The sequence below is a fragment of the Aythya marila genome (assembly GCF_965140915.1).
Source record: "Aythya marila genome assembly, chromosome: 28".
Classification (NCBI taxonomy): Eukaryota; Metazoa; Chordata; class Aves; order Anseriformes; family Anatidae; genus Aythya; species Aythya marila.
Window position 1 is genome coordinate 1,197,132 of NC_139069.1, and position 12,255 is coordinate 1,209,386.

The 12,255-nt window shown below is 48.9% G+C and overlaps 1 protein-coding gene across 1 annotated transcript; it reads right to left on the reverse strand.

Annotated features, from left to right (window-relative positions):
- Positions 1–11,013: 11,013 nt before the first annotated feature.
- Positions 11,014–12,006, reverse strand: LOC309888208 (olfactory receptor 14C36-like; the record flags this gene model as incomplete). The annotated part of the gene is made up of 1 exon (XM_082780447.1): positions 11,014–12,006. One exon carries the CDS (start codon positions 12,004–12,006, stop codon positions 11,014–11,016), a length of 993 nt encoding a protein of 330 aa, XP_082636573.1.
- Between the last annotated feature and the right edge of the window lie 249 nt (positions 12,007–12,255).

Here is a 12,255-nt window from a genome sequence, read left to right on the forward strand (position 1 = left end):
CTGCTGGGGACAGCGGGGGCTTGAGGGCAGAGGCTGTGCTGGTAGGAGAGTAGAACAGGGGGTGTCCCAGGGAAGGCGCCTGCTGTGCAGGGGGTTGTGGGGAGGTGCCTGAGCCCTCCCTCGCACAGCATTTGTGGCAGCAGCTCCCTCTCACCGCCTGCCCAAGTCCCTGCTGCCTCCCTGCTGGGAGATGGTTCTATGTCCCCACATCTCCTCCCTGTCCATGCTCACAGACCACATCCATGCTTCCACTGCACTGCAAGATTCGGAAAGCACAGAAACTAAAAAATCCTTCCTCTTCAGATTAACCAAGCCTCAGATTTCCTCTGGAAATGCCCTTTTTTAAATGCCATTGTGTATAGCACATTCTATTCCACATTAAATGTAGAGTAAAAGCCATCCTCACAGATGCTATCAGCCATCAGATGTGCCCACTGTAGAAGACCCCTCTGGCAACCCCACCTGCATCGCCCTGCTGCCAGAGCCTCACGGTGCCAAGAGCCTGCAGATGTGTCCTGCCACACTCTGCCCTCTGTTGTTGCACTCCTGAGTGTTTCCAAGCCCTCTCCTTCTCTCCTCTCCTGTGCCAGCTGCGGTCAGAGCCCCCAGCCCTGCTGCGCTGTGCAGAGGAGCTGCTCCTGGCCACAGCTGTCTCTCTGCAGCGCTTGCCAGGAGCTCCCCTTGGGCCCAGGAGCCCGGCCCAGCTCAGCAGCACAGCACCCGACCATGGCATCGCTTGCTCTGTGCCCTTGGGCTCCCTCGAGGTGTCCCTCAGGGCTGACAGCTCCCCAAGGCAGCAGGGTCTCTGCTGGGGTTTGCTCATTGAGGCAGACTGAACTGATCATCTACTGCTCCTCTCTGAACACAAGATTTTTAGAAGTGTGATTTGTGCTGTTGGACTGTGGTTGTCAAACATGATGTGCTTTAACCTGGCGGGCAGCTCAGCACCACACAGCTGTTAGCTCACACCAACCCCCCCACATGCTTATCGGTTGAGGTCAGGGCAGTTGAAAGGACTGAAATGGTAGAGAAAGAATTATAACAGTAATTATTTTTAGTACTATTATTGTTATGTACACAGCAAGCTATGCACAGTGCAATTGATCATTACTGACTGATGTCCAGCCTGTCCCCAACTGGTAGAACATTCTGGTAACCATCTACACCTTCTTTGACCTTCAACAAGTCCACAAATGGAAGGGTCCTCCCAGGGACTGGGCAAGGTAGACAGCTCTTTAACATCCTCTCTCTTGAAGGCAGCTATCCCGAAACTCCAGCTGTACCCTTTTGGATCTTGGAAGTACCCTCTCGTGGGGAAGTCTATGTCAAGGTTTCATAGATCAACATTCCTCTCCCTCCTTTCTTTTCCAGGCAGTAGTTCTCTTCCATTTTCAGGAGCCTGATTTTCACACCCTCTGTTTTCTCCTGCATGTAGAGGCAACGGATCCTGGCACAGGTTGGTGCTCTGGCCTAGCAAGAGCAGACCTGAGGGGGTCTGGTCTAGTCTGGGGCCTGTCACAGTGGCTGGAGTGGCTGCGGGACATGTCAGAGGTGTTGGAGTAGCTGCAGGGCCTGTCCCAGGGCTTGGAGTGACACTGACTGAGGCTCCCTTTGGAATTCCCTTTGGAATTGCCAAGGAGATAACCCCTCCTTTTCAAGCACTTCTGCAGTTTTTAAGGATTCTGCACGTGCTCAGGGGGGAACTTCCAAAGCACTGGAGGTGCCCACTGCTCTAGGTGCCTGCCCAGATCCTCCCATGCTCCCTGCCACTCCTAAGTCTCCTGCCTTGGGGCAGGTCTCTGGAGGGCATTCTTCAAGAGCTGTTTATCCATAAACAATAGCTGAAAGACATTCTGGAGACATCACAGTAGGACCATCCCATGGATATTCTAAGCTTTTTAGAGCTAGTGTAATTACCCTGGAGGAGAAGGGGGAGGTGTAGAAGTGGAGAAGTGTACATCCCTTTTCCTCCCCTAGATTGGCTCCCTGAAGCAAAATGGTCAAGAGTGTAATTCTTAATAGTTTCTGAGTGATGGTTCCTGAGGAATGGAGGTGATGGCAATGCTCAGTATAAAGAACAGATTTGTCACATGACCAGTAATTTCCTGACTCATAAGCCAGCGTTACACAACACAGCAAAATAACTTTAAACCAGACCCAGAAATGATAAAGAGCACAATGGGAACACGTGCAGTAAGTAATGTGCTATACAACACATTTCTGAAAACAAGCCCAACAGACCTGAAATCCAAAATGTCGACCTTGTGATCAGCAACTATTAAACTGGTCTAATGTTTATAACAATTTAACTTTAGCACTCTGTGGTAAGATCTGTCCTTATCTCAACCCTTTGTGCCCCACACCGTGTGCCAAAAAGACTTCTGTGGTTTAACGCGGCAGTTCGAGTACATGGAATTATTTGAAGAGGTCCAGAGGAGGGCCACAAAGGCGATCAAGGGGCTGGAGCACTTCTGCTATGAAGGCGTGCTGAGAGAACTGGTACTACTCAGCACCGGAGAAACCTTAGAGCAACCTTCCAGTACTTAGAGAGGACCTACAGGAAAGCTGGGGAGACAGTCTTTGTCTGGGAGTGTAGTGAAGGGACAAGGAGTAATGACTTTAAACTAAAAGAGGGCAGGTTTAAATTAGATATATGGAAGAAATTCTTTCCTCTGAGGATGGTGAGGCATTGGAACAGGTTTCCTGGAAAGCTGTGAATGTCCCATCCCTGGAAGTGTTCAAATAGGTTGCAATGAGTTTTGAGCAACCAGGTCTAGCAGGAGGATGGTTGGAATAAGAGGATCTTTAAGGTCCCTTCCAACCCAAACCATTCTATATGTATGATTCTATGTTCCCATGTTTCTATGATTATCTGTGACACTGCTACCGTTGTCCTTGTGAAGCTCATAAAGGCTCTCCTCAGAGATTTTAAACAAGATTTTTGGTTAGTCCGGCTGGCATCCTTACAAGTGGTGTCCCCCAGGGGTTGGTACTACAACCTGTCTTGTTTAATATCTTTATTGATGACCTAGATGAGGGGATTGAGTGTACCCTCAGTAAGTCTGCAGATGACACCAAGTTGAGAGGAAGTGTTGATCTGTCTGAGGATATGTAGGTGGCCCTTCAGAGGGACCTGGATAGGCTGGATTTCTGGGTTGAGGTGAATGGGATGAGGTTCAACAAGGCCAAGTGCAGGGTCCTGCACTTTGGCCACAATAACTCCATGCAACACTATAGGCTTGGGGCAGACTGGCTAGAAGACTGTGAAGAGGAAAAGGACCTGGAAGTGTTGATGGATGCTCGGCTGAACATGAGCCAGCCGTGTGCCTAGGTGGCCAAGAAGACCAAGGGTTTTCTGGCCTGTATTAGAAATAGATCAGCCAGCAGGAGCAGGGAGGTGATGATCCTCCTGTACTCGGCTCTGGTGAGGCCACACCTCGAGCACTGTGTTCAGTTTTGGGCCACTCATTACAAGAAGGACATCGAGGTCCTGGAATATGTCCAGAGAAGGGAAACCAAACTGTTGAGGGGGCTAGAGCACAGGTCTTATGAGAAGAGGCTAAGAGAACTAGGATTATTTCCTTTGGCGAAGAGGAGGATCAGGGGACACCTCATTGCACTCTACAACTTCCTGAAGAGAGGTTGTGATGAAGTGGGGGTCAGCCTCTTCTCTCAGATAACTAACTAATGATAGGATTCGAGGAAATGGCCACAAGTTGTGCCTGGGGATGTTTAGATTAGATATCATGAAAAACTTTTTCTCTGAAAGAGTAGTCGGGAACTAGAATGGTCTGCTCAGGGACATGGTGGAATCACTGACCCTCAGTGTTCAAGAAGCACCAGGACAAGTTGCTAGGAGATATGGCTTAGTAGCTTAGTGAGTAGTATTAGTGATAGGAAGGTTGGACTAAATGGTCTTGTAGGTCCTTTCCAAATTTGTGTTTTTATGATTTTGATGACTCTATCATAGGACAAGGGGAATGGTTTTAAACTTCAAGAGGGTAGATTTAGATTCGATAGTCAGATGAAATTCTTGACTTGGAGGTAAGGCACTGGCACTTGTACTGTGGGTCCAGAGGTCACCCAGAGGGAGTTTGGATCAGCCCATGCCCTTGTGTTTGAAGGAACAGCTGGTGAGAGTGGAGAGGCAGCAGTGAAATCATGGGAATACCAGAGTGAGAGCAAGGTGGGGAAGAGAAGTGTCTGTCTGCAGCCTTCAGGGAAGTGTGGGACAGCACAGGAAAGCGTGCAGAGGAGAAGGCAGAGGGCTCTGACAAGAATGGAAGGCTGCAGCAGCACTGACATCTTTGTCCCCTTGGCCATGGCTTATGAGAAGATGTGTTTTACTCATGGCATTGGGACTATGAATTCTCCTTTCAACCCTTCGCAAATGCGGGAAAGTGTCATACCATTGTCCTTCACATGATATTGTGGGCATCACCCTCTGCCCCACAGACCCCAGGAAGAGTGAGACATGGGGGTGCTGGGGGTGCAAAATCTCCCCTCCAGTGGCTGGGGTTAGGCCTTCACCTTCTGATTCACCAAAACAAACCAAGATTTCTCAGCACAGTGCCTTTTCTTGTCTATAATCATGGCTTGCAGTTATCTGCCCAAACAATTCCCATGGGAGGCTTTCATAGTAACAGACTAGAATAGCCAACAGAGTCTGGAATATAGAGTCTAGAGCAGTCTAATACCACAGAATAGAGTAGCCAACAGAGATGAGACAGGTACTCTGATATAATAGCAGCCATCAGAAATCTGATCTCAGTTAAATGACTGATATAGCGAGGTCAGGAGTATCCTGGCCAGGAGAGATGTGAGATTTGGAGGAGGGAAGAGGAAGGGAAGAGGAGCTCAGAAACTTAACTTTGTAGAGATAAGAGGGTTCCTGTAATGTTGATGCTGCTGTAAAACTGATTTCAGAAATTCTTGTAGGGCTTGTAAACTATTTTCAAAAAAAAACCAATAATCCTTAAACCTAAACATTAGTGCAACATCCTGACAGGAATCCACTATTGGAAAGCAGAACTCAAAATATCACCTGAAGAAAAACTCAGCCCATAGTCCCCTTTCCTTCCCTTTACTCTCTTGATCACCATGATCCCTGCCCTTAACACTACCATCAAAATGCTCTGTTTATCCCTAGCCTTCTTGCCAGACCTAAACAAAACCCTAAACCTTAATGCTTGCCCATACCGTAACCAGAAACATGACACCAAAAACAGAACACTAAATCTTCCAACATAAACTTTGCTTAATCTCTAACAAAGAATGGTAAATTCTACTCCCTACGATACAAGAGAGAGGTGAGCTCTGCGTCAGGATCTCCTGCCCCAGCAGGAGCAATGTGACTGTGGCAGTGACTGTGAGGTCACTTCTGTCTCTGCACTTGATAGGGCAGCAGCAGGAATGTGTCACGCAACGGGACTGTGAGGTCACTTGTGTCTGGAGGTGGCAGGTCACCATTGACATAGACCTGGGATCTGCACTTTTGGGCTGACAGCTGGCAGTGGCCCTGCTAGGCCAGCAGAAGGCACCTGCTTGGCACGCTGACTGGGGGATCCCCTCTGCCTCCAGAGCCAGGAGGACCCAGGCAGAAAGAAGGCCCCCAGATGGGTTGTCCTGTCCCTTCTGCTTGAGTCCATGAGTGGGCAGCAGGGGGCACAAGGCTTGGCTGTGTGTAGCCAAGAAGCTGCAAGGCCAGCAGCAGGCCCCTGGCTTGGAAGCTGCTGCTGAGGTGACTTGTGTGTGCTTGGCTGAGAGGCCGCCAGGAGCCTGCTGGGTTGGGATGCCTACTTCAGGAGGGTTTTTTTCCTTGAAGGTGCTTCCTTTTTGTAGTAGGAAAGAGCTTGAGAGAAAAACTTCCATGGAGTATACATTGGAAGTTACATATTGGCCACGAGGAGGAAGAAATGTATCTCAAAGGGTCATGCTGTGGTGCCAGAGGTCACCCTCTGATCAGACCCTGGCTTTGTGTTTCAACGAACAGCTGGTGAGGGCTGACGAGACATCAGTAAAAGCAAGGCATGAAAGCAAGATGGCGAACAGAGATGGGTGCCTGCAGACTTCAATAAAATAGGGCAATATGTGGGACAGCATTGGAAAGCCTGCAGAGGAGAAGGCAGAGGGTGCTGGTAAAAAAGGAAGGCCCTAACAGCTGTGAAGTTTTTCTCCCCTTGGCAGTAGCTTAGGAGGAGATATGTTATATTCCTTGTGATGGGGCCTCATTGATTTCTTGCAACCCTGTGCAGCAGCTCAGAGGTGTCATACCACTGTTCTTCTCATGACATCCCACTGCCCACCACAGCCCACAGACCCCAGCAAGAGCCTTGAGCCGGACGTGGGGGTGCAGGATCTCCTCTCCCTGTTCCAGGGGTCAGGCCTTGGCTCTTCTGCATCACCAAAACCAAGAAAGACTTTTCTCAGCACAGTGCTTTGCCTATCTGCAATCATGATCTCCAATTATCTACCCTAACTAGTCCCTGGAGAGGCTTTGTTAGTAACAGCCCTCAGTGGGGCCCATTAATACTCCAAGTCACTTCAGCTTTTCCTTCTGACTTTACTTTCTCTAGCAGTTGCATCATTCTCCTCTCAGTACCTGAGCTTCATAGACTCAGCACCACAATACACCATGGAACTCATTAAAATGCAAAAATTCCTAACATCTCCTCCATAGTTTTCTTCAAGGTTTCATGCTTTGTGCTGTTAACTGCAGAGCTTCCATGACGTAGTTAAGGGAAAAGATTTCACAAAGCAAATAATAAATATATTTTCCTGTTTCAAAGGCTGAATGTTGTTGCATTTCAGTTTGGATGATCATTCTCCTATTGTTCTTCATCCAGGGTGACTTCTATGGAGACCTGCATCAGGAGGAAAAGCAGAGACTGGAGGTCTGACAGCTCCACTGCCAGCAGTGGTCTTTGTCCCTGTAACTGCAGCCCAGCCTAGCACATGAAACCCTTTCTGAGAGAAGTCAGGGTTGTGTTCAGATAATTAAAATAAAATAAATCAAAACAAAACAAAACAAAACAAAACAAAATAAAATAAAATAAAATAAAATAAAATAAAATAAAATAAAAAGATTGAAATGACCATTGAATCCTGAGAAATTCAGCCTGAATCTCAGTAGACACCTGGACATCCATGGACTCTCTTGGATCGTCTGTGGAAAACTCAAGGTGAAAACTAAAGAAAATATATTTTTATTGGCTGTAGCTGTACCCATGATCTTGGCCTCTTTGGGAAAATTTTCCCCTTCCAGACACAGAAACCTAAATTGAGTGATGTGAAAAGACCTCCCCAGTCAATGGAGTAGGGCAAAGTCCTACTTGCTGTGCTATAGATGCAGAAGGCAAAAAGAATTGCATTGTGCCTGACACTACCCTGGGACGTGTAACCCAGGTCAGGCAAATTTATCTTACTGCTGACAAGTCCATCACTAAACCATGCTCCCAAGCTCTGCATCTACACCTTGGCTCTCCAGTCGATGACTGAGCTCATGGATGGCAATCAGGGAGTCTCGGTTAGCGTGACGCTGCCTCAGGTGTGCCACCATGGTAGCCATTGGCACCTGCTGTTCTTCAACCCTCAGCAAACCCCCAACAGAAGGATTCTGTGGAAGGCCAAACAAGGTAGACAACAGTTTCATGTCCTTTGTCTCCAAGGCAGCTATGCCAAAGCCCCACCGGTGGTGCCCTCTTGAAACTCAGAATTCCCTCTCCTGAAGCAGTCTATGCCAAGGATGCACATAGCCTCTGGGCCAGTCCCAGTGGGGTGCTTTTGCCATTCCTTCCCAGTTAGACTCACTTCAGCCTCCAGTACAGTTAACTGTTGGGATGCCCCTGTCACTCCAGAAATACAGGTGGGTTCTACCTCTTTCTAGCTTGATGGCATTAGGGTACTCTGTGCACCGTTGTGCAGTAGAGCCTGATACATTTGTGGGTGTGATGTGCCCACAAGGTAGACAACAGTTTCATGTCCTTTGTCTCCAAGGCAGCTATGCCAAAGCCCCACCGGTGGTGCCCTCTTGAAACTCAGAATTCCCTCTCCTGAAGCAGTCTATGCCAAGGATGCACATAGCCTCTGGGCCAGTCCCAGTGGGGTGCTTTTGCCATTCCTTCCCAGTTAGACTCACTTCAGCCTCCAGTAAAGTTAATGGGTTCCCCCTGTCACTCCAGCAATACAGGTGTGTTCTACCTCTTTCTAGCTTGATGGCATTAGGGTACTCTGTGCACTGTTGTGCAGTAGAGCCTGATACATTTGTGGGTGTGATGTGCCAGGCCATTAAATATATACAGTCAAGTAAACCTGTTTCTCCCTTTCCTCCCTGCCTCCCCCTGGCTTGAAGCAGGACCCTTCTAGTCCTGCTCATAGTATTCATTGCTGTGCCTGGTAGACGGCCCAATGGAGACACGTTCTGCCATAGCACAGTAATTCCATGGGGCAGGGGAATGGAGCCAACAGTCAAGAGACACATTTGGGTGGGGAAGGTGGGGTGGGGCCCAGTAGAGACAAGGAGTGAAGGCAGTGGGCTGGGGGAGGCCAGCAGAAGCAGCCCAAGGGGTGGTGCTGCTGGTGAGGACACGTTTGTGGCAGCAGCCTGAGTGGGCAGCAGCTGTGCGCAGGCGAGGGGAGGCCAGGAAGTGCATGGCAAGAGCGCTCCTGCCAGCAGAGCCAAGGCCGGGGCCGAGGCCGAGGCCAAGGGCAGAGGCAGGCCCAGGGCAGGAGGCTGCAAGGGCCATGCTGAGCTCCCTGCCCCTGCAGCAGCCGCCCTGGCCCTCGGCCTCCTCTCCCCTGCCCCTGCAGCTCTGGGCTCCCTTCGCACAGCCCTGGCTCTGCAGCACCAAGCCCTGCTGGGAGCCCTCCCCTGCATGCTGCCACCGCTCCCTGACGCTGCTGTTGCCCTCTGCCGGGCACTGCCCAGCCCAGCCCAGCCCCTGCCCACCTCTCCCCACCTCCCTGCCCTCTCCCCAGACAAGTCCAGCAGCCCAGACTGTGCTGTCCCCAGGGCTGTGCCCACCACAGGCTGCTGCAGGGCTCTGGGCACGGCCACCACAGCCCCAGCCCCTTGCAAGGCACCGCAGCTGCTGCCTCAAAGGCAGCTCTGGGCCTCCCCAGCAGTCCCCACGCTGGGGCCAGACCCGGCTCAAGAGATGGAGGTCTGTGAAGCTGCAGGAGCCCTGCTCTCTTGCCTGGGAGATCCCCAGCACACAGTGCCTGTGCCCCGCAGGGCCAGCCCCGCTCCCCAGGCCAGCACAAGAGGCCTGGCCCAGCCACAGAGCAGCTCCACATTCCTCTCCAGCATGTTATTTGCCATCAGACTAAGCACAACCGGGACAGTTCCAGGCCAGTCAAGGCCAGTTATTGTTTGCTGAGCCATGGCCAGCCAAGAAGGGAACTCCCAGTCCAGCACTACACTGAGCACTCTGAAATTCTGATCCACAGTGAAGGCCAGAAAAGCAAGAGGTCCGTTCATGCAGCAGTTCCTTGGGTATATTCCTTCCACCAGCTTTGGAAGAGCTGTGCAATGAAAGAGATGCCACTGTACAGACAGCAAGATACATGAGATCTGAAGACTTAGTTGAATGTGAAAGCACAAGAGAACAATGAGGAAGCCAAAGGGAGTAGCAGTGACAAGACCACATCCTGCTGCTGGCCATGGCCATGGCTCCAGGGAAGCAGCAGCCCCAACCCGAAGGCAGCAGAGAGGCAGAGCCCAGCGGGCGGTGAGCCTCTTGGCCCTGAGCCCCTCCTGCATGCTGGGGCTGCTCCCCCAGAATCAGAGGAGATGGGAAGAGAGGGATACTGAGTCCAATGAATTTATGCTGTCTTCTTTATTGTCTGTACTTACAGAGGAAGCCTAGTTCAATATGATTGATTAGAAGACATAGTCAAAGTAAATAAATTACTTAATAAATTAAAACAATGTCAAAAGTTATGAAAATAATCAAAATGAAAAATGAAATGAAAATCTCTCGTCAGTTACTTAAAATAGAATGGTAGCATTTAAAGGATTATTATTGTTATTACAATATGATAATAATACTAAGTACAAAAAATGATATGATACAAATAACAATAATGTTAACAGCACTGATGCTTAAGAAGCACATATAGAAACAGTTTCCTCACTGCAACCTTGAGCTCCTGGTTCCTCATGCTGTAGATGAGGGGGTTCACTGCTGGAGGTGCCACTGAGTACAAAAGTGACACCACCAAGTCCAGAGATGGGGAAGAGATGGAAGCGGGCTTCAGGTAGGCAAACACGGAAGTGCTGAGAAAGAGGAAGGCCATGGCCAGGTGAGGGAGGCACGTGGAAAAGGCTTTGTGCCGGCCTTGTTCAGAGGGCATCCTCAGCATTGCCCTGAAGATTTGCACATAGGACAGCACAATGAAAACAAAACAACTAAAGGCTAAAGAAATACTAAAACACAAGTGCCCCAACAAGTGCTCCCCCAGCTCCAGAGGGGATAGGAAGAGATGGCAGCTCAGACCAATGAATTTCTTCTGGATTCCTTATTGTGTTTATCTACACAGGAAGCCTGGTTCTATAGGTAAATCTTTAAGAAGTAGGAAGCTAAGATTAATATTATTTATATCTGAAACAATAGCTAATGAAAATAACAACATAGACAAATAAAAAGAAAAAAAAAGTATCTTAAAGTTTTTAAAAAATAGGTGTTTCTGATTATAAGCTTATTGTTATAGTCAAAGAAGCTGAAGAATATGTATTCAATCAGTGTCCTCACTGCAACCGTTAGTTCCAGGTTCCTCACGTTTTAGATGAGTGTGTTCACTGCTGGAGGCACTGGCGATGGGAACAGACTGCAGTAGAGACTAATGAAATTGTCCCAGTTTCATTTTTGTTTTATTTAAACAAGAATACTGACTGTAAAGGTATTTGAAATTATTGACTTCATAATAATAATAATAAAATAATAATTAGGAGGCTTAGAATAACATTAAATCAAAGCCACAAATTATAAGAAATAATAATAAAGAAAATTACTTTCAAGAATTTGCATTAAGAGTGTTTGTTTGCAGAAATCCTATTAGTATTTTATGCACATTATTAATACTGAAGGAAGAGGTATAAAATAGTTTCCTCACTGCATGTTTGAGCTCCTGGTTCCTCATGCTGTAAATGAGGGGATTCACTGCTGGAGGCAACAGTGAGTATAGAACAGCCATCACCAGGTCCAGGGATGGGGAAGAGATTGAGGGGGGCTTCAAGTAGGCAAATATGCCAGTGCTGACAAACAGGGAGACGACGGCCAGGTGAGGGAGGCACATGGAAAAGGCTTTGTGCTTGCCCTGCTCAGAGGGCATCCTCAGCACTGCCCTGAAGATCTGCACATAGGAGAAAACAATGAAAACAAAACAAACAAATACTAAAGAAATACTAAACACAAGTGGCCCAACTTCCCTGAGGTAGGCATCTGAGCAGGAGAGCTTGAGGATCTGGGGAACTTCACAGAAGAACTGGTCCACAGCATTGCCATGGCAGAGGGGCAGGGAAAATGTAGTGGCCGTGTGCAGGATACTATACAGAAAGCCACTGCCCCAGGCAGCTGCTGCCATCTGGGCACAAGCTCTGCTGCCCACGAGGCTCCCGTAGTGCAGGGGCTTGCAGATCGCAATGTAGCGGTCGTAGGCCATGGCAGTGAGAAGAAAATATTCTGCTGATATAAAGAACAGAAAGAAAAAAACCTGTGCAGCACATCCTTGATAGGAGATGGCCCTGGTGTCCCTGAGGGCATTGGCCATGGCTTTGGGCAGAGTGGTGGAGATGCAGCCCAAGTCGAGGAGGGCAAGGTTGAGGAGGAAGAAGTACATGGGGGTGTGGAGACGGTGGTGGCAGGCTACGGCACTGAGGATGAGGCCGTTGCCCAGGAGAGCAGCCAGGTAGATGCCCAGGAAGAGCGCGAAGTGCAGGAGCTGCAGCTCGCGCGTGTCTGCGAATGCCAGCAGGAGGAACTCACTCACAGAGCTGCTGTTGGGCATTTGTTTGTTTTGTGTATGTTGTCCTGCTAAAGGAACAGAAATAGAGTGATAATATATCACGATTATCTGAGAAATAAACATTTCATTTTTCAGTTAAACCTCTCAAAGCATTTGCCGAACTGCGTGTAGACAATTGGCAGATCCCTTTCCTTCATTGGTTTCAGTTGTTCTCTGCTGGCGTGTCCTTGAGCTGCAGGGCAATTGCACTAAGGAGGTTCTCCTGAGAAGAACCTAGACACTGCTGAGAGC